Here is a 20,697-nt window from a genome sequence, read left to right as displayed (position 1 = left end):
GGTTCGCCGCTCCAGGCCAATGGGGGCTGTGGGAAGTGGCGCGGGCCGAGGGATGTGCTGGCCGCCCTTCCCGCCGCCCCCATTGGCCTGGAGCGGCGAACCGCGGCCAATGGGAGCTGTGATCGGCCGAACCTGCAGACGCGGCAGGTAAACAAACTGGCCCGGCCCGCCAGGGTGCTTACCCTGGCGGGCCGCGTGCCAAACGTTGCCGATCCCTACTTTAGGATAAGGTAGTGGGAGCATGAACTGAGGCCATGATTCAGTAAAGCACAAATCCATTTATCTCACAGAGTAGAACAGGAAGTATGGAACAATCTTTCAGAACAAGAGAGTGCTGTGTGGCCGCAGAACCCGTGTGGTTCTGCTGTACCTATGTGTGAAAGGGGTAGTATCAATATGATGGGTTATGCATCTCTAATATGGTGTGCAGCTCAGACCTGCAGTGGCAGCACACAAACAGTATTTCTGGTGGTTGGGGCATCAGAGTGTGGAGGGGCAAGGCTGTAGGATATGCGGGGCCAGGAACCATGTTTCTTGAAAAAAAAAAAACTAAATGTTTTTAAATTGGTTGAGGATGACATCCTCGATTTAAAAACAGTTCGTTTTTTTTTCAAGAAACTGACTCTTCAAACATAGTGTTAGCTGGTCAAATCAAATGTACAAGGTAAAACTGAGTTCAAAACAAGTTTGGAAATTAATATCGTCTAACCTATGTATGAATCCAACAGACTGGGTTAGCCTGAGTGGGCTAGGCATTGGCTTTAAACTATTCAGTCAGACACAATTTGAATCGCAGTGTGAACATAGAATAAAAGAAAATCACAATGATGATGGCCAGCAGTTTTTGCAGGGTTGAGGCATAAAAGCATGTAGATAGTCCCTAAACTTGCTCTATGGCATTTATTGTATCCTTACTATTTAATATTTCCATTGTGGTAGCACATACAGACTCTAAACAAGATCAGGGCCTCATTGTGCTAAGGCACAACTTTTTCTCAACCTTTTCAGACTACTGTACCCCTTCAGGAGTCTGATTTGTCTTGTGTATCCCCAAGTTTCACCTCACTTAAAAACTACTTGCTTACAAAATAAGACATAAAAATATAGAAGTGTCACAAGCACACTATTACTGAAAAACTGCTTACTTTCTCATTTTGTCTATATGAAATTAAGTTTGTACTGACTTAGCTAGTGCTTTTTATGTAGTCTGTTGTAAAACTAGACAAATATCTAGATGAGTTGATGTACACCCTGGAAGACCTCTGCGTACCCACAGGGGTATGCGTACCCCTGGTTGAGAACACTAAGGCACTGTATCAACACAGAGAAAGAGACAAGTCCATTCTTGTCAGCTTTGTGCTACTATCTAAATGATCTATACTGAGTCTTTCTAATATATTGCTTTTAATATATTGTTAACTATTTTAATAAATTCAGTTACCTTTATTTCTTTTAGGGAAATTATCTGCAAATATAACCTTCAATGCAACTGACAGTGTTACTCTACCAACTACTGCCATTACGAATGGTAAGGGGCAAACTTATTTTAATTTAAACACTGAGCTGAATGTATTAGTATTTTTGTAATACTATATAATGAAGTGAGTTTATAAAATAATTAGAGCTTCAAACAATGTTTAAAAAGTGCCCCGCAGGACTGGCATAGAACCTTTTACTTTTGTCTAATAGGGTTCAAAACTGGATCATCGAGCAATCTAAAGTCACTGCCTTCTGATGGCTGTCCATCTACTAAAGTAAAAAAAAAAGTGCATTAGATATATTAGCCCTTTTTATTGTGTAGCACAAAAAACATAAATCATGCTTCACATTTGGCATGAGACGATAATCTCAGCAGAGAAATCAGGAATTGATTGGCAATGAAGACTGAATTACAGTCTCACTCCAAGAAGGGTGCCTACACAACAGGATTGAGGAAGGTTGGCTAAGTGGGGTGTGGAAGTTTGCAGTGCTATTGGCTGAGCTGATTATTGTTTGATGGACAAATAAAATAGAAGTATGTTTCAATGCTACTGTATTGGATTTATGCAACAGAGCTGCATGTGTACTGCAACCTTTATTTCTGATCATTACTTTTTTTTGTAGGTATAAGTTGTTGTAAAAATGGTAAGTATATGACTTACTGTATATACAAATATAGAATCATAGAATATCAGGGTTGGAAGGGACCTCAGGAGGTCATCTAGTCCAACCCCCTGCTCAAAGCAGGACCAATCCCCAACTAAATCATCCCAGCCAGGGCTTCGTCAAGCCTGCCCTTAAAAACCTCTAAGGAAGGCGATTCCACCACCTCCCTAGGTAACCCATTCCAGTGCTTCACCACCCTCCTAGTGAAAAAGTTTTTCCTAATATCCAACCTAAACGTCCCTCACTGCAACTTGAGACCATTACTCCTTGTTCTGTCATCTGCTACCACTGAGAACAGTCTAGCTCCATCTTCTTTGGAACCCCCTTTAAGGTAGTTGAAAGCAGCTATCAAATCCCCCCTCATTCTTCTCTTCTGCAGACTAAATAATCCCAGTTCCCTCAGTCTCTCCTCATAAATCATCTGCTCCAGCTGCATAATCATTTTTGTTGCCCTCCGCTGGACTCTTTCCAATTTTTCCACATCCTTCTTGTAGTGTGGGGCCCAAAACTGGACACAGTACTGCAGATGAGTCATCACCAATGCCGAATAGAGGGGAATGATCACGTCCCTCCATCTGCAGGCAATGCTCCAACTTATACAGCCGAAAATGCCGTTAGCCTTCTTGGCAACAAGGGCACACTGTTGACTCATATCCAGCTTCTCGTCCACTGTAACCCCTAGGTCCTTTTCTGCAGAACTGCTGCCTAGCCACTCGGTCCCTAGTCTGTAGCAGTGCATGGGATTCTTCCATCCTAAGTGCAGGACTCTGCACTCGTCCTTGTTGAACCTCATCAGATTTCTTTTGGCCCAATCCTCTAATTTGTCTAGATCCCTCTGTATCCTATCCCTATCCTCCAACATATCTACCACTCCTCCCAGTTTAGTGTCATCTGCAAACTTGCTGAGCATGTAATCCACACCATCCTCCAGATCATTAATGAAGATATTGAACAAAACCGGCCCCAGGACTGACTCTTGGGACACTCTGCTTGATACCGGCTGCCAACTAGACATGGAGCCATTGATCACTATCCATTGAGCCCGACGATCTAGCCAGCTTTCTATCCACCTTATAGTCCATTCATCCAGCCCATACTTCTTTAACTTGCTGGCAAGAATACTGTGGGAGACCGTATCAAAAGCTTTGCTAAAGTCAAGGAATAACACGTCCACTGCTTTCCCCTCATCCACAGAGCCAGTTATCTCATCGTATTTTACCATGTGAAAGAAAAAAAATTCATATCACAATAGGATAAAATAATGGGACGGACCAAATAGAATAGTTTTTGAATCTCATATGTTCGTGAAATAAATAGCCAGAGGAAGACCATCAAAAACACATGATAGTTTTTATAGTGGTTGAGCATGGTAGTATGTTAAGAGCCTGTTCATAATATGCTGATTTATATTACATGGTAGTGCATAGTATATTAACCTAATTAGCTTAACCATGCATGTTTGTTTAATTTAATATTTAACAACAAAACTGTCCAGATAAATGGCCCTTTTCTTCACTCTTTGCACCTGGAAAGTTGTAATATGGATTATAGAAATGAACGTCTTATTTCATTGTTTAGAGAAGTAGCTGCTCTACCTGACTTTGGATAATATCTGTCTGTCTGTCTATCTAATATGATACTAAATTAACTTCCCATTCTAGGTATAGGGAAATAGTGGCACATTGTCTCAGATACTAGTTTGTGGAAAATATAATTGCTGCTTTGTTTTCTTTTTTTAAATGGTGAACACTAAAATATGTTTTTATTATATATAGAGAGAGTATGTTTATGTATATGTGTGTAGATATACTATGTAGTTATGCTGGGGGAAGAGTTACAGAACAATTTAGGTAGATATACATTACATCTGAATACTGGGGCTTAGATAGCCTGGTGACAGGTGCCTTACAAACACCAATAAAGCATAGATAGAATGTAAAATATTTTGCAAACCTGAAGACATTTAAGTTTATATAAACATTCATCATTTAAAAACATAATATTTAAATACATATGTTGAACAAGATTACATTTGAATTCAACTGGATTAATATTTTTTTGCAGAAACAAAACTATCTGGTAACAACTTACATAATTTATCAGCCATCTGTAATAATTCAGGTTAGTGGGGTTTTTTTCTTAAATGTATCATCTCCAAATATTTATCTCTTCTGAGTAGTGAGGCATACATTCAGAACTTTTATAAAATCTCTAAAATATCCTAGGTTTGAAATTCTTATATCCTGGTTGCCAACCAAGGGGAAAAAATGTAACTTTATCTTACAAAATCATGTGCAATATTAAAAATAATATTTAAGAAAATATTTTCTGAGTTTGTATTTCACAAGTTTCATACTGAAGGAAAATATTAAATTTATAATTTCTCTCATCCACATGTAAATATAAAGTTTATATACTACTAGTACCTATCATTATCAAACTTAGGAAATGTAAAGAATTCATTTAAAATTGTATTATAATAATATCATTAATGTTATTTTAAACAGACAGTAAAATAGTGTTATATTTAAAAATAAGGATAAAAAGGAAACAATAGAAAGCATATGTAAGTATTGAGGGAGCACTGTAATAGGTTCTAAGTTAGATGTATTACACAAGACAATACGATATGAAAATTAAAACTAAGGAAACTAAAATTGACAGACTCATAATTAAGAGAGCTAAGAGGGATTTTGAAAAGCCAAGACATAAAAACAAATAAGAGATTTGTTAGGTATATTGGCAACAGAAAACCTCTTGGTGGGTCCACTGGACTATTGGGAAGTAAAAACAGAAATTAAAGAGGGTGAGGACTTTGCAGAGAAACTAAATGACGTGTGTATCACTTCTGATTCAAAGAAATCATTTAGCTTCTCTGCAAAGAACATACAGTCTGCTGTGACTTTTTTCAAAGGTTGTGAAGTCAAAAAGGAAAGATGCTATGAAAACCTGATCAATTAAAGGACAAGGACCAGTTGGTGTACATCCAAGAGCTCTGAATGAAATATCTGAGCGTCTATTAGAAGTATAAAATCTCTCATTAAAATTAGCTACTCCAAGCAAAGTTAACAAATGTACTCATTTTTTAAAAAGGATCTAAGGGTCATCTTGGAATTGCAGACCAATAGGCTTTACTTCAGTACCAGGAACAGAGGCTGAAAGATTGATTAGAAAAATACTTATAGAACACTTAGATGAAAGTGGACAAACAAGCAGGGTACTTCTCTAATCTACTTTGAGTGTGTCAACAAAAGAATGGATAAAGGAGTATTTGTTGGCACATATTTGGACTTTCAAAAATCAAAAGGTTTTGTTAAGGAAATTATGTAGTCATGCAGTGAGAGGGAAAGTACCATCATGGATTAGACGGAAACAGAAAATATAGCCGTTCCCCTGGTACAGAGCTGCCCTAAAGATGACATAGAAAGCTGTATATGGTGAGCCTAAAAGCTGCTCTAATTTACATTGACACTGGACCAGTCCCAGACTTCCCTATTCCCTTCAGCGACACACCCTGACTGGTCACAAGTGGGGAATTCTATAGGAGTCACTACATCATCAGTATGCCACCGGAAGATTCCCCCTATACCAGCCTGAAACATATAGAGCAGATTAAAATTGGGGAAGCAGTATAAAGCTGTCCTTATGCAGATCAAGGTCTGGGTCACTGTGTGTGCAGTCTAGTTTTTCTATCTTGAAAATGATATAGGAGAAATAGAAGGTGATCAGAGATGGGCAGCAAAAATTATTAGAGACCTAGAGAAACTAAAGATAATGGGAATATTTAGTTTAGAGAGGAAATGAATAAGCATGGCAAAAGAATACAGAATAATGAATGGTACAGAGAAGGTAGATAGAATACTCTTATTTATCTTCTCGCATAATACAAAACAAGTGAAATGTATAGTTCTCAAAATGGTTCTAAATCAAGCAATTAACCATGAACATTATTATTAACTTTGTTTGTCTTTTTGTATTTAGTTTTCTACATGGGCTATGTAAAATTTCAGTACAATGAAAAAAGCAATAATACTTCAGTAAGTGTTGAAATAGTAAGTCCTAAGAATTTTTTATCCATTATCCATTCTATCCATTTAAATTATTCTTATCCTAATATGATTTTTAAAATGTTTTGTAAATTTTTAACTCTTATATCACAATTTGCTTTACAATCGCTAATGGTTCCTTTGGTACCATATCAGTGTACTAGATGCCCGATGTCCATTTCAGCAAAATGTCCACTATGTGCAGTAAACATAGAGATATCAGTTGTTTGTGTGATGCTTCACGGGGGTACCCAGGGCTGTGATGTACCTTGCCATGACCTGCTGTTAGTGTGAGGAAGTCTTGTCTGTGCCTGTTGTGTATCAGCTCCCTTTCTCCACTGACCATGGACAGCACAAGCGCTCCCCACGAGGCTTCACAGACCCCGCTGTTAATTTACAGGTTAGCAAATGGTACACTGCAGCCCTCGAGTGTCTCCCTGAAGTGTGCAGCCCTGGTCCACTGCTTCCAAAGAAACAGTACACCCCAGCTTACCAGTTCCACTTCAGATCACCACTACGCTTAGTACAGAGCGGTTAGATAAGTTTGTAGGGAAATCAAGTATAAGTTTATTTAACAAAGCATAGTGATTCAAGTAATAGCAAGTAGACGTGTTGGAAACAAATAGTTACATATAAAATAAAATAAAACACATTCTAGACTAACCAAGTATTGCTCACCCAAAGTCCTTCAGTGGTTTAGAGCCAGGCTTGGATGACCCTCCTTACACGAGACATGCATGCTTTCAGCTTGCCTTCTCGGTGAAAGATTCAGTATGGTTTTTTGAGATATATCATTCCTATCATTCATCTTTATTCATAAACAGGACCCCCTGTTGTTTATTTATTCCTGTAGATTTCCTCTTGTAGATTTCACAGTCTCTTCTTTTGCCTGTGACTCAGTATGCAAACAGACCTACACTGGGAGGCGTACAATAGACAAATGGCCAGACAGAGCCATAGGTGTCTGTTACCTCCTGCCTGAAAGGAGAATTTCTGGGGTATGTCACCTCCTGGTGAGAAGGGCAGTGGGTATCATCGGCTAGGGAAGGCTAAGCCATGCTCTCCCCAAAGCCAGCAGAGGCTCAGCTCCAGCCGCGGCCTGGAGCTCAGGCTCGGCCAGCAGCTAGGGGCTGGGGCAACCAGGGTCGAGCCCACCAGTGTGACCCAGGGTGACCAGCGGGAGTTGGACCATCCAGGGTAGCCCAGGGCAGCTCAGGTATCAGGCCAGCCGGCAGGGGTCGGGCCAGCTGGGGCAGCTCGGACTGGCATAGCTGGCATGGCTTGGGCTGGCCCAGGGGTTGGGTGGGGCTGGCCAGGATCAGGTTGGCTGGAATGGCTTGGGCAGCCCGGGGATCAGGCCCGCCAGTATGGCTGGGGATGGCCAGTGGGGGTTAGGCCAGCCAGGGTGGCCTGGGGCAGCTCAGGTATCGGGCCTGCTGGCAGGGGTTGGGCCAGCTGGGGCAGGCCAGAGCAGCTGGGGTGGGCTGGTCGGCACAGCTTGGGTTGTGGAATGCTTGGGGCTCCAGATGCAGGGAGAGGAGGGAATCAGGGAGGTGGGGCCTCAGGCGGAAGGGATGGGGCCGGCGGGCTAGCCTCCCCAGAGGGCGGGTTCACCTGCTGCCCCTACCTGGTCACCTTCCTTAACTCCAAGTCCTTAAGAATATTGTTTTCAGTATAGTTATATAATTCCTTAAATATTCTCCATACATAGATTTTACAATGATTATGAATACCAGTGGGTTACTGGTTTTCAGTAGACACCTCACATGCCACCCTTCGGTGAACTATCATGCATATATCTGGCCCAGAGGATCCCTGAAAAATCCTATATATCCCCTGTGCTCTCTGCCAGTTGGCATCCAGTGGTTCCTGGGTCACAGTTGTTAAGATTTCTGTTAAAACATGTTTTACAGCGTGCTCATGATGAGTGCTTTTAACCTTTGCAATTTCAGACTGTTGGGTTGAGTAAGATGTGCATTTTAAAAAAATGATATAAGAATTATCATTTTTAATTATTTGAATCTGTGTTTCTAACAGATTGATGATGTAACCAGCAGCAATAAAGTCACAAAATTAATTCCATTTATAACACCTACTCTACAAGAATCAAAGTAAGTAACTTATAACTATCATCATAAATTGACTCTTCCAATTCTGTGGAATCCTGTTTGTATTTAAGATTAAGTGAGAACTGTTATATCATCAGCAGGTTCTTCACTTCTCATTATTCCTGTATTTATTCTAGAATGAATAATATTTTAAGGAATGCATAAGGAATTTCAGTATTTTCTCACAGCATGGGTAAAATTTACATTGCTTAGACTATTCTTAGTTTTAGTTTTATTTATTGGTGTTTTGATATTTTACTAATAGTATTATTTGCTATCCTTATTTAGACTTTTATCCTGCAACTTCAGTGGGGCTCCACACAGATGCAGGGGTCTATCTTTGCAGGATCAGGGCCTTAGTAAGAAAATAACAAAGTGTCTTGAAGTTGTGTGAAATTCACCATGTGTACTGGCAGGCTGATTAAAGGGGAAATATCTGATCACTTATTTGTTGTCAGCTGTGAATTCAAATGTGGGTGTTCATCAGAAAAACATGGTTGACGCAGTTTTGGTCTCATTCTGCTTAGAAAATGAAATGTTGTGCTTATGATTGCCTACATTCATTTGTCACATTCACCTTGTTCTGTTTTAGACTCTGGTGCCATGTTTTCTTTCATAATATTCCAAAGATATGTACTTTGCTTTCTTTGCAAACATCCAAAACTCTTGGTTAGGCAAAACAAAGCTGATAAGATCATTTTCCTAACCCATTACTCTGGTCAAATTCCCCCCTCTTTGACTTTCTCTGCTGGCTCTTCCTGTTTCACTGCATCAAATTCAAAGTTGGAGTGGCATAGGTTTGAGCAAGGTTGAAGTGGTAAGCTATAGATTGGAATTCAGAAAAATTCCCTTGCAAGTTGGTGCTTATTCTATAGTTGAGGGACAGATCTTGTTTACAGAAGAAGCCTGTATGTCTCTTCTGTTCCCAAGCCCTGCTTCAATTACAAGTTCTCATTGTGTTCCACATACTTGCTTGTTAGCAGAACACAAGTCAGAAATTGTCTGTTGCTCAATATTAAATTACTTTAAAATAAGTGAATTGATAATAAAATACATTTATATGGGTGTAACGACAGAGGATTAAACTTAAATTCCTCTGACATTGTCAAGTACCAAACAGGAATTACAGGGCTTCATCCAAAATGCCAACCAATTATTTTGTTAACAAATACTGTTTACTATAATATTAGACATTTGCACCTTTAAAGTAATTATACAGTTTTAAAATATGATTTTGAGTTAGCATGTTAGGAAATCATTGCCAAGTAAATTTCAAAGAACATTTGAAGAAATATTATATATCTTAACATTCTTTTAGTTCCTACCATTTTAACTTCTGTGAATATCTTCTTTATAAACGTAAGTAGAATCCACCATTTATAGTTAACCTTTGCTTTTAAAGAATTTCAGAATTCAACAAAACATTGCAGGAACTAAGTGAGGTAAGCACTTTTATTTGTGTGCTTATTTGTTATTATAGCTATTTGGAAAAGTGCACTTCCTATTTATTTCTGACATTTTCAGTATCTGATGATCAAACATGTTTTCTATTGGAAGAATATTTTACTTTTACTTTATTTTTCCTTACAGTCTTCTGTTATGGAGTGTGCTGCAGAAAACCAAAGGTCTGCCATGTTAAAGTTTTAAATAATAATTTTACCCCTAAGGTCCCTGTACTGTATAGTGTACAAAAAATGGATATGTAGTAGAACTGAGCCAAACTAACTAGGAAATCAAATGTGGGGCTGATCTTGCCTCAATTGAAATACATGGAAACAGGATTGAGGACCTATGTATACAGACTCAGGGACAGAGAGACCCTGAATCAAATCCATTATCATTATCCATAATCCCATTGAAGTCACTTTGGATTTACCCCAAAGTGTCAGAGAAGGGAGGAAGATTGGCTAGAGTACATCTTTAGGGACCATTGCCAGTTAGTGCAGGTTAGGATAGCTGCCAGGATAGGCTAATCTGCAACATGGTGGGTAATAGGGCAGAGGATCAAGGAACTGTAACTAGCTCCTTGACAGCTTTGTTCCTTCCCCTCCCCCGCGCCTGCCCGCAGCTTTGTTCATGCAACATAAAATGCCCACCCTTTCTCAGTGGAGAAGAGGATTTGACCAGACCAGCAGGGAGGAAGACCGAAGGGATGGCACTGAAGATAGAACAGGACATTTGTCCCACGCCCAATTTGCCAGTTAGTAGGGGGATAGCTGATCATTTTTTGGTCAGCCACACATATCCCCAGCCCTGGATTATAATGCTTCTTCCCTAGACATGGGCACCATCTTTGCTGGCACTTAATGACTTTCTAGCCTCCCTCTCTGCGAGTTATTGGTCTTGAAGTAGGGTTGCCAACTTTGGTTGGACTTATTCCTGGAGGTTTCATCAGATGACAATCTTTAATTAAAGATTAATCTTTAATTTCTGGAGACTCCAGAACAATCCTGGAGGGTTGGCAACCGTATCTTGAAGGTGGCATAATTTTGTTTTATGTACTGTGGGCCTAGCCCCTCTGTGGGATCTGGAAGGATTTTTCCCTCCAGACAGAACTGGCTGATGTCCTGAGAGTATTTTGACTTTTTCACATCTTCTGGGAGGCTTGGATTGGGAGGAAGAACGTTTGAATTGTTTCCACTGTTGCTCAGTATGAGGTAGGGTAGTTGCTGACTGGCATGCTCCTGGGGTAATCTGATTTTGCTGGGGATTAGAAGGGAAGTCTCTTAAATCTAGTGCAGATCAAAGAATTCCTAGTCTCTACCTTCATTTGTATGAGGGGGGCAACTGGTTGGATCCCACAAATGACAGTGAGATCAGGCAGAAACTGACTGATTTCTTGTTTGGGGTTATGATGTCAGGAGCGCCACCAGCTTTTCTGCCGCCCTAGCCGGCGGAAGGTCCCGCCCCGAAATGCCGCCCCCCACAGAGGCGGCGGAAGGTCCCGCCGCCGAAATACCGCTGCAGTCGCTGCCCCCCAAATTGTAGCGCCCTAAGCGACCGCCTAGGTCGCCTAATGGATTGCGCCAACCCTGTATGATGTAAAGCCACGACCTCTTGCACTGGACCCTTATTTTGAGTGGTAAAATTTGGGGTACTGGTCTCATCAGGATTACTTTGGCTAAACAGAAGTTTCAGCCTGTCACTTAAACTCAGTCACTGTGTTGTGTCTTCATTCACCTACTTATCTGGCTTAACTGAGTGCAGTGGAGAATCTGGCCTTAAGACTTAGTTGGTGTCTGTGGAACAAGGAGAGAGTAAACCAGCACAAAGTGATACTTTTGTTCTCTCTATTTTTAAATTGAAAAGGATAGGTTGTTAGCATAATAATAGTCCTCAGATTTGAAAATAGGTTGGGAAAATGGTACTTGAATTCAGATATTGGCAGTATTTCTGTCTACAGCATATAAAGTTAAATCTGTTTCTTGTTTACAATTAATTTTCTTCTCATTGCAGTATATCAGTCTGTAAGTTTATAGTAAAGCTGGCCAAGACTGTTAATATAAGCAGTTTAATAGCACGTGTAAAAGACAGAGCAGATATACGCCAAATTGGTAAGTTGTCTTTAATATATTTTTATTACAGTGTCCCTCTTCAGTCTAAGGATAATAATTTTAAAGATGGCCTGTAAATGTTTTAACAAAAAAGAAGCAAATGTATTTTTAAAATAAAAGCGTTAATTAAAGTTAGTTGCAGGTACAGTATATGTGAAGTGTCTCTCTGCCATGTTTCCTATTTTGGATATTCAGACATGGAAACGTATTTAGTGTTTGTATTTATTGGGGAGATTTTGTGTTAGAAAAACTGCTGATTAAGTTTGTACAACATATTAACGAAGGACAGGCTGCCACATTACTTGATAAAGTACAGGTATTTTTATGGTAGTGGGTCATGCTATCTTTTTTAAAATCACAAGTCATGAAGTTGTGCATTCTACACTCCATTTGTTTGCAACATGCCAAAAGAGCCATCTCCACTGTCTCTGACAGCTTGTGCCACTCTGCAATGATGCAATGGTGTACTAATATTTATATTGATTTATTACATGATTATGAATGTGAAAAAAAGCTTGACAAACTATCTCAAAATGCTTTATGGAATTTAAATGGTCAAAATATGATTTTCAACAATTGTATATAATGGCTATGAATGCTACTGGACAAATCAGGATAATGCTTTTTTGTGTCTTTGTCACCATAGACCTGTGCTTCTGTTCAGCTCTGCAATCTTGGCCCTCAACTGCTGAAGAGTTACAACTATTGCCATGGTAAGTATAAATAACAAAGACTTCCTTTCCTATTTAAGGAATATTCTGATTTTTAGTTTGGGTTGCACTAGCAAACACCCCAGCCACAACATAACAATTGGGAAGGGAATCTCCATAAGTAAAAGCCATTGGAATTTTCCTCTCCTTTTAGCTCTCTCACATGGGTTTTCCCACATGCTATAAGGTCCAAAGTCCAGATATCATCCACAAAGTAGGCACCCAACATAGTGTTGCTATTACAATACCTAAATTACTGGTGAACATTTAACAAAATAGAATTCAGAATTTGCATCCTCAAACTGTGACAAATTAACAATATTTGTTGCCAGAGTACCACAGTCATCTGATATGATGCACTATTGTAATGATCAACAGAGGGTCCTGTGGCACCTTTAAGACTAACAGAAGTGCCACAGGACCCTCTGTTGCTTTTTACAGATTCAGACTAACACGGCTACCCCTCTGATATTGTAATGATGTTATTTAAAAGGTTTCCTTTACTGAAGCCTTATTAAATTGTGTTCTTTAACATATAAACAATGCTAAGCTTGCCACAACTTTCATACCATTCTTTTATTTTTCTATAGTTATGGACAAGTCACAGTTGTATGCGATGCCCCTACCAAACTTGGCCCTTCAGCTTCTCCTACTGCTTCTTCCAGTAAAACTTCTATTGACAAACCTCCTCATAATATTCATCCCCCCAAACATACCACTGTTTTTTCTCCTCCTCTTTCAACCAGACCTAACACTACAAATCATCTTTTGACCAAACCTATTGCTACGCATTCCACCACACCTACTACAATTTCCCCTGCTACTCCTTCTCCTACACACACCACTACAATTCCCCCTGCTACATCTTCTCCTACAAGTACCGTTAGAATTCCTATGCCTTTCACCAAACATTTCACTACATCTCTCACCAAATCTACCACAATTTCTCTTCCTACATCTCCAACCAAACCTGCTACTGTAGTTCCTTCTGCCATTCCTTCAACCAAACCTATAAATGTGTCTTCTGCTCCTTCCACTGAACCTACCATCCTCTCTCCTCCTGGTATTCATTCGACCACTGATAGCCAAGCTACCGGGGCCAACGGTACAACAGGTAAATATGACAAGCTGATAGATTGGCATTTTTTGTCTGAGGGAGTTTTTTTCCCCTCACAGAACTGAGATCTTACCTGTTTAATAAAGTTTCAAAACTGATTTAAGTAACATAGTTCTGAAAGAGCCTTGTGCTGTTAAGAGTCTTAAGCAAACCTAATAGAGTACAGAACTCTCTTTGGGAGAGGTTCTGCCACCCTTACTCATGTTGACTAGTGCCTTACTCTACAAGTAGACCCATTGATAACAATAGGAGTTAAGGCTCTATGTGACCGGTTTCTAGCACCACACATTGGATAGGCAAAATGCAATAAACAAATAAGAGTGACAGAACTGGGCAGAAAAGTCTTGAAATAAGTTTGAATTTAAAATAAGTCTTCATGATTTTAGAGGCTTTTATGCTTCAGTGAAAAAACATAGCAAAAAAAAACAGAAGAGGGATGGGAGGGGGGAAAAAGAGAATATATTTTCAATCCTGCAACTAAATGTATTCTTCAGATAAATTACCAACTGCTTTCATATAGTTCTCTTCTTTTTTTCCCTTAAAAGAAAGAGATTCGGAGTCATGGCAAAGAATTCTCAGTTGCGGTCATAAAAAAAAAAAAAAGCTTTGTGGAAACAAAGCAAAATTATCCATCAATACTAGATCCTCCTTAAAAAGTTGAAACTGGGTGGGAATATCCTCTGAGTTTTTAGATATTTACATTTGTGTGAGTATGTTGTCTCTGAAATCCCTACTCTGGATCTTATCCTACTCCCACTGAAGTCAAAAGATAAAACTTCCAGAAAATAGTTAAATAAAATGTCATTAAAGGCCAGACATATCATCAAATGTGCCTGGTCTACTGAAGACCACTGCGCCAGCCAGAGTGACCATGGCTGATGGCATCATACCAGACATTGTAGAGAGAAGTTCCCAGATCTGACTCAGTCCTGTGAATCCATGAATCTCTGGGGTGGCCCCTCAGGCAACATCAGGTAGAATCCAGGCATACACCCCTTTGTATGTCGATGGAGAGTTTGAGAGCACGGTGTGCTGGGATATTTTTGTCCATCCTGGCGACATGGCAGAGGAATATGCAATGCTGATTTTGAATACAGTGAATGACTGGAGGAAGGGCAGATCTCTGCAAGACTATGGCATTTTGCACAAGTCAAACCACTTTATGCTCAGGATTTGGTGATGACAGTGCATATGGAATGCCTCTAGCTCTCCAAGTCTGCCTGTAAGAGAGTCCAAGTTTCTGACCGATATAGCAGTATGGCAGTACACAAGTTTGATAGATCCTGAACTTTGTCTCAGCGCAGAGATGTTTTTGCATCCATAGGCAAGGCATGGACTTCATGTAGGAGGTGGTGAGACCTATTTGTCAGAGGACATCTGGTTTGCTGTGACAGTTTGAACTCAGCTTGTGGCCTAGGTAGATGAACTCATCGGCACTGTCCATGGTGCTTGACCCCATCTTTATTGAGGATTCTGGTGGCCCAGCTCCAAGGTTCTGGACGTTGGTCTTCTGCCATGAGACATTCAACTCCATGGTGTGGGCAGCATCTCGGAAACTTTGAAGGCAGGGTGGAAATTCTCTGGCTTTCCCACAAATAGGGCAGCATCATAGGCATAATCTTGGTCAATGAACGTGGCTTGACCAACCTTGATTCCGATGTTTGGAGTGGGAAATCCTAGTATTCAGTTAATAGCTCAGCAGAAGGCTGCCAGGGAGAGAACACAGCTCTGCTGCACAGCTGACATTGTGCAGAAAGCCATGAACCAATGCACACTTTCACACTGGTACCAGTGTGAAGATCATGCACTTGGAACTCCAGCTCCTTTTAGTGTGAACCTGTCAACCAGATCAAAAGCTGACCTGTGATGAAAGTGCTGACCTGTCAACCAGATCAAAAGCCATATATTGATGTCAATATATGCCGTGTGAAGTGGGTGGTTAAATTCTTGGTGCATCTCAGCTGGAGGGTAAAGGACAGTCCCATAGTGAAACCTGATTGCTGTGGAAGTCTATTAAAAAGTGGCTGCATCCTACCAAGCAGAATGTGAGCAAAGATCTTTCCAGGGACCGATAGCAGTAAGATCAGCCTGTAGTTGCCACACTCAGTGCAAGATCCTTTACCCTTGCACAGGGATACTATGATGTAGTCTTTCCATTCTGCTGGTACTCTCCCTGATGCCCACTTTTAAAAACAATTGGTGAAGATCAATGCACCTCTTGTCATGACCAGGACATGGGCGGTCTGGCCTAGTGGGTAGGACCAGGAGACTAGTCTAGTGGTCAGCACAGGAGTAGGGCCTGATGGAGGAGCAGGAGTTGGGATCCATGAGTCAGAATGCAGGAGTCATAGGTCAGAGCCGGAGTTAGAAACCAGGAGTCAAGCTGAAGGTCAGAACCACAGTCAGGAATCAGAGGTGTAGTCGGAGACTGTAGCTCGAGTCAGGGATCAGGGTCAAGCAAAAGGGCAGAGCTGAAGAACAGAGGCAGGGTCAGAAGCAGGGAATTGAGAGTGGGGTCTGTTATAGCAGCACTCCAGGTACTGAAGGGTGGCACAGACATCTTTCTGGAATTTCCTCTATGCTTAAATGGTGAGTCTGGACCAATCAGAGGTCATGGAGAGGTGTAGCCAATCAAGTCTTCTGTGGAAGGCACTTCTTTTGGTGCTTAGTCTCCTGGGGTTTATAGTACATTGATCATGGTTCTGCTATGATTGCTGGATGGGTGGTGTTGTAGCAGAGCTCACCCACAGCTCTGCAGACCAAGGTGTTATCTTCTGGATCCTTATACCTCTGCTCAGCTGTGCCTGATGTAAAGACCATTGAATTCAATGGAAGGATCCTCTCTACATTGGTACAAGAAAAGTAGAAGAGTAAAAATAGATAAATGTCAGCGTTACACTTTTTATGGAATCAATATTTTTGGAACTTGGCATTTTAAAATAGGGATGCATCTGTCACCTGGCCCAGTACTACACTGTACAGATGCCAGTCTGTTGTGAGTGGACCTAAATGCTGGATCTCAAATGCTTCTAACCCAAATAGGTCTGGGCAGGGACTACTCACTGTTTCTTGCTCTGGGACTCTAAGGCACATACATAGGCTCCATCTGCTTATCTGAGCCCTTCTTGGGATGTGGGACTCCACAGTCCAGGTGCTCCAGACCATGAAACCACTGCCTCAGACCTAGTTCCCAAGTTGCTTATACACACTCCTTCAGAATTCCTCCTAAACTGTGGGAACTGTGGCTTCTTAGTTTAACCCCTTCAGGGACAACATGGCAGGAAAGCAGGGAACACACAGACTTAGACAAGGAATTTCTTAATCACAGTCACTTTACTCTTAACAAGCACAAGAGAGTTACAGATCTTTTCAAAATAGCAAGTCCTGAGATGCGTCCTCCCCTTGACTAGTCTCACTGCTCCAGTGAGTTTGAAGTTTGTCAGCCCTTCAGACTAGGCAGAGTGCCTCCTGCCTTCTTTCTCTCCAGCCAGTCCTCCTTACATGTAGGGCAGCCAAGATTATACCATAACTATAAATATTTTACCAGTTAATGCATGTTTTCTAACAATAGCTCTCAATTTAAGGATATAAAATTAGAATTAGCAGGCTGAAAATTAGAGACTAGTTTAAACAAAACAGGGTCCATTTACACCGGTGCTGAATTTTAATCTTCTTTATATATGTGAATAGTATAATTCCACAGTGATTTAATTAGTGATGAACATCCACCTTCTGGGCTAGGCTTGCTGTGTGAAAACAAGCTGGGTGAGGTAATATCTTTAATTGGACCAACTTCTGTTGGAAAAAGATACAAGCTTTTGAGCTTACACAGAGCTGCTCTTCTGACCTGAAGAACTCTGTGTAAGCTCGGAAGCTTGTCTCTTTGTCCAAGAGAAGTTGATCCAATAAACAATATTACCTCATCTGCCTCGTCTCTGTATCTTTGGCAGGTCTTCAATGAATCAGCCTTCTGGCCTAGTCACACACTGTGGAATAGAACAAACCCCTTTCAGGGTATACAGTCTTTAAATTGTCCGGGCCCTAGTATAGGGCATACCCCCTGGGCTTCCTCCCCAAAGACATTGTCTTCCTGGAGCCCTCCCTAGTCTCAGTATTTGCTTAGTCCCCACAGCCAGCCAGGAGCATCTTCCTATTTCCCCCATTCCCTGCCACACTGAGCTGTCCATGGTCCTGCTGCTCTTCCAGCCAGCTAGGAAAATGGTCAGCTCTCTTCCCACTCCAGGCAGCAACTGACTGTTCTGTTTCTGCTGCCGCTTTTTATATGGCCCTCCTGGGCTCTGACTGGCCACTCCAGCAGCTCCTCTGATTGGCTGCTTCCCCTGCAGCCATTGTAGGCTGCTTAGAGGACTTCTCTTCTGCTCTTTTCTGGGGCTAGGCGAGGCAGGGCTATGCAGCCTCCAGCAGGGTCTCCAGACGTAGTCCACCCCTTCACAGTAACCCACCAGTAAGTGTGTGTTATAAGTCTGCCTCTGTGCCAGTCTGCAGAGAATACTAATCTGTTATAGCCTTAGCTCTGGAGCCTAGTCTCTTTAATTCAATCCTTAATAACTCATGCAGTTAATTCTGGAGGTCTATGGGTTCAATCCCTGGTATATCAGCCTAGATCAGTGGTCTCTAACCTTTTTACACCCAAGATCACTTTCTGAATTTAAGGGCAACCCAGAATCTACCCCGCCCCTTCCCTAAGGCCCTGTCCCTTCCCCGAAACCCCACCCCGCTCACTCCACCCCCCTTTTTCTCTGTCACTCACTCTCCCCCACCCTCACTCACTTTCACTGGGCTGGGGCAGGGGATTGGGGTTCAGGAGGGGGTGCAGGCTCTGGGCTTGGGCCGAGGGATTCACGGTGTGGGAGGGGGCTCCAGGCTGAGCCTGGGGCAGTGGGTTGGGGTGCAGGAGGGGGTATGGGATGCTGGCTCTGGGAGGGGGCTCAGGGCTGGGGGTTGGGGCACGGGCTCCCACCGGGGGGCACTTACCTTGGGTTGCTCCCAATCGGCGGTGCAGAGGGGTAAGGCAGGCTCCCTGTCTGCCCCAGCCCCACTCAGGCACATTGGCACCTCCTCCCCATCATGAGCCAGGCCACCGTCCCACCCTGCCAGCCAGTAGTGCACCACATGGCCATGCCGGTCCCAGAAGGGACCAATGCGCCCTTGTGGCCCCTGGAGGGGACACATGGCTCCGCGCACTGCCCCTTTCTGCAGGCATTGCCCCCACAGCTCCCATTAGCCACCGCTCCCCATTCCTGGCCAATGGGAGCTGCGGAGGCGGTGCTTCTGGGCAGGAGCAGCGCAAAGAGACCCCTGCCCCCTCCGCCCTGCAGGGCTGCTGGGGCGTGCTGGCCGCTTCCGGGAGTGACATGGGGCCAGAGCAGGCAAGGAGCCTGCCTTAGTGGCAGGCAGCCCCGCTACGCTGCCACGGCCAGAGATCATGATCAACTAGGAGAGTCTCCAGGATTGACCAGTCGATCGCAATCGACAGGTTGGTGACCACTGGCCTAGATGGTAGCCTTCACATAATGGCTCATTTTTCTCCTCAGGTTTATTCCCTTTGACATATACAATATTCTGATGGTTTTCAATTAATGTACACTATTTTTCTTCTGCCATAGGAAACATTTTGGATAATCTGTCAAATATCACACATACCACGATTAATCCCTCTGAAGTTGAGAGCATAATATCCAAAATGGAAAGTGCTCTGTCAGCCCAGAAAATAGAGCCAAAAGTTGCAAAAGAGATGGTCAACACAATTAGCGATCTCCTAAATGCTCCATTACAATCCTCAATGTCTAAAAGGTATGCATTTTTGTAAACAGATGAACTGAATGTTGTGTTTGTCATCTTGGTAAAGTGATACATTATAGGTAGCTCCTCGAATGATGGGCAAACTATCAGCCTGCACTTTTTTTCCTCGCCCACACTGAAATTTTATATCAGAGGCATGATTCTGATTCCACTGGTTTTACACTGATGTAACTCCATGGCCTTCAGTGGAGTTCCTTCTTATTTACATTGGCATAAGAGAGATCAGAGAAAAGCTGTGATTGTTTTCAGAATATGCTTGGCTTGCTGTTTCACAACCGCTTGAAAATGAAGCGATAGGCGCATTGTAATACTAAGCATATTTTGTCTTAACAGAATAATAAAAATAGTGGATGCCATTGGCTTAAAACTGAACTTTTCAACAGAATCCATTAATTTTACCTCCCCGGCCTTGGCTCTAGCAGTCACCAAAGTCCACAGCAGCAACTTCAGCAAAATGTCATTCGCTGTCCAAGATTCATCAGATCTTCAGGTAAAGTCACCTATGATTTTAATCCTTAAACATTTAAATGCAGACTCTTTGTGGATAAAGGGCATTTGTTATATTGAAAAATAGAGAGATTTAATCAAGAGAATCTGAAATCCAGATCTGCCATAGGATATTTGTTAGGCGTGTCTGCTGTAATCAGAGGATCTTTATTAACTAGTTTGCTTTTGAAGTCTTCAAAAGATTTTTTTTTAAATTCTTCCACTAAGACTTATAGGAGAAAAATTCTGTATCGATAAGAAGGGTGTAAGCTACTGTCCTAGCAGAAGCTGATATTTCACTAACAAGCTGTTAGTAAGGGAACAGGCAGAACACCAGAAGGATTTGGCAAAACATCCCCCTACTCCAGCAGCCTAAAATCATGAATAGTTTAATCACCCACTCCCAGAGCATTGAAGAATTTCAAGGAGTTTTGCCAGATGGCCTCACCTGTCAGAAGTGGTATTAGAATTACATTGGCTGCCTGGAAAAGAGCTATTAAGTTGCTTAGTTGATGAATTTCATATATATTTGCCACTCACAGTCAGTTGGCCTTGCCAAGAAAAAAGTGCTTGGAAAGGTTTAACACCGCTTTCTCACTTGAAAGCCTTTTCACCCCCTGATTTTGGGATAATTCTGAAGGGCACACTACAAACCATTAAGGCTTTTTCTGTGAGAGATCAAAAGTTCTCAACAAATATTAGAGCACT

General features: G+C 41.8%; 1 protein-coding gene across 1 annotated transcript in view; it reads left to right on the top strand.

Annotated features, from left to right (window-relative positions):
• The window catches only part of LOC112108245 (adhesion G-protein coupled receptor G2), a 92,846-nt gene that overhangs the window by 49,218 nt on the left and 22,931 nt on the right, over positions 1–20,697 (top strand). The window contains exons 14-25 of the mRNA XM_029911113.1: positions 1,457–1,528; positions 2,104–2,124; positions 4,210–4,266; positions 6,127–6,182; positions 8,229–8,302; positions 9,702–9,741; positions 9,890–9,924; positions 11,756–11,853; positions 12,500–12,566; positions 13,154–13,677; positions 19,308–19,494; positions 19,837–19,993. Of these exons, the coding sequence (XP_029766973.1) occupies positions 1,457–1,528; positions 2,104–2,124; positions 4,210–4,266; positions 6,127–6,182; positions 8,229–8,302; positions 9,702–9,741; positions 9,890–9,924; positions 11,756–11,853; positions 12,500–12,566; positions 13,154–13,677; positions 19,308–19,494; positions 19,837–19,993 (1,388 nt within the window). The remainder of the gene's footprint in view (positions 1–1,456; positions 1,529–2,103; positions 2,125–4,209; positions 4,267–6,126; positions 6,183–8,228; positions 8,303–9,701; positions 9,742–9,889; positions 9,925–11,755; positions 11,854–12,499; positions 12,567–13,153; positions 13,678–19,307; positions 19,495–19,836; positions 19,994–20,697) is intronic.

The sequence above is a fragment of the Terrapene carolina genome, unplaced genomic scaffold, assembly GCF_002925995.2.
Source record: "Terrapene carolina triunguis isolate 2854851 unplaced genomic scaffold, T_m_triunguis-2.0 Scaffold23, whole genome shotgun sequence".
Taxonomy (NCBI): Eukaryota; Metazoa; Chordata; order Testudines; family Emydidae; genus Terrapene; species Terrapene triunguis.
Note: the sequence above shows the minus strand (reverse complement) of the source record. Positions and strands in the feature narration are given on the sequence as shown.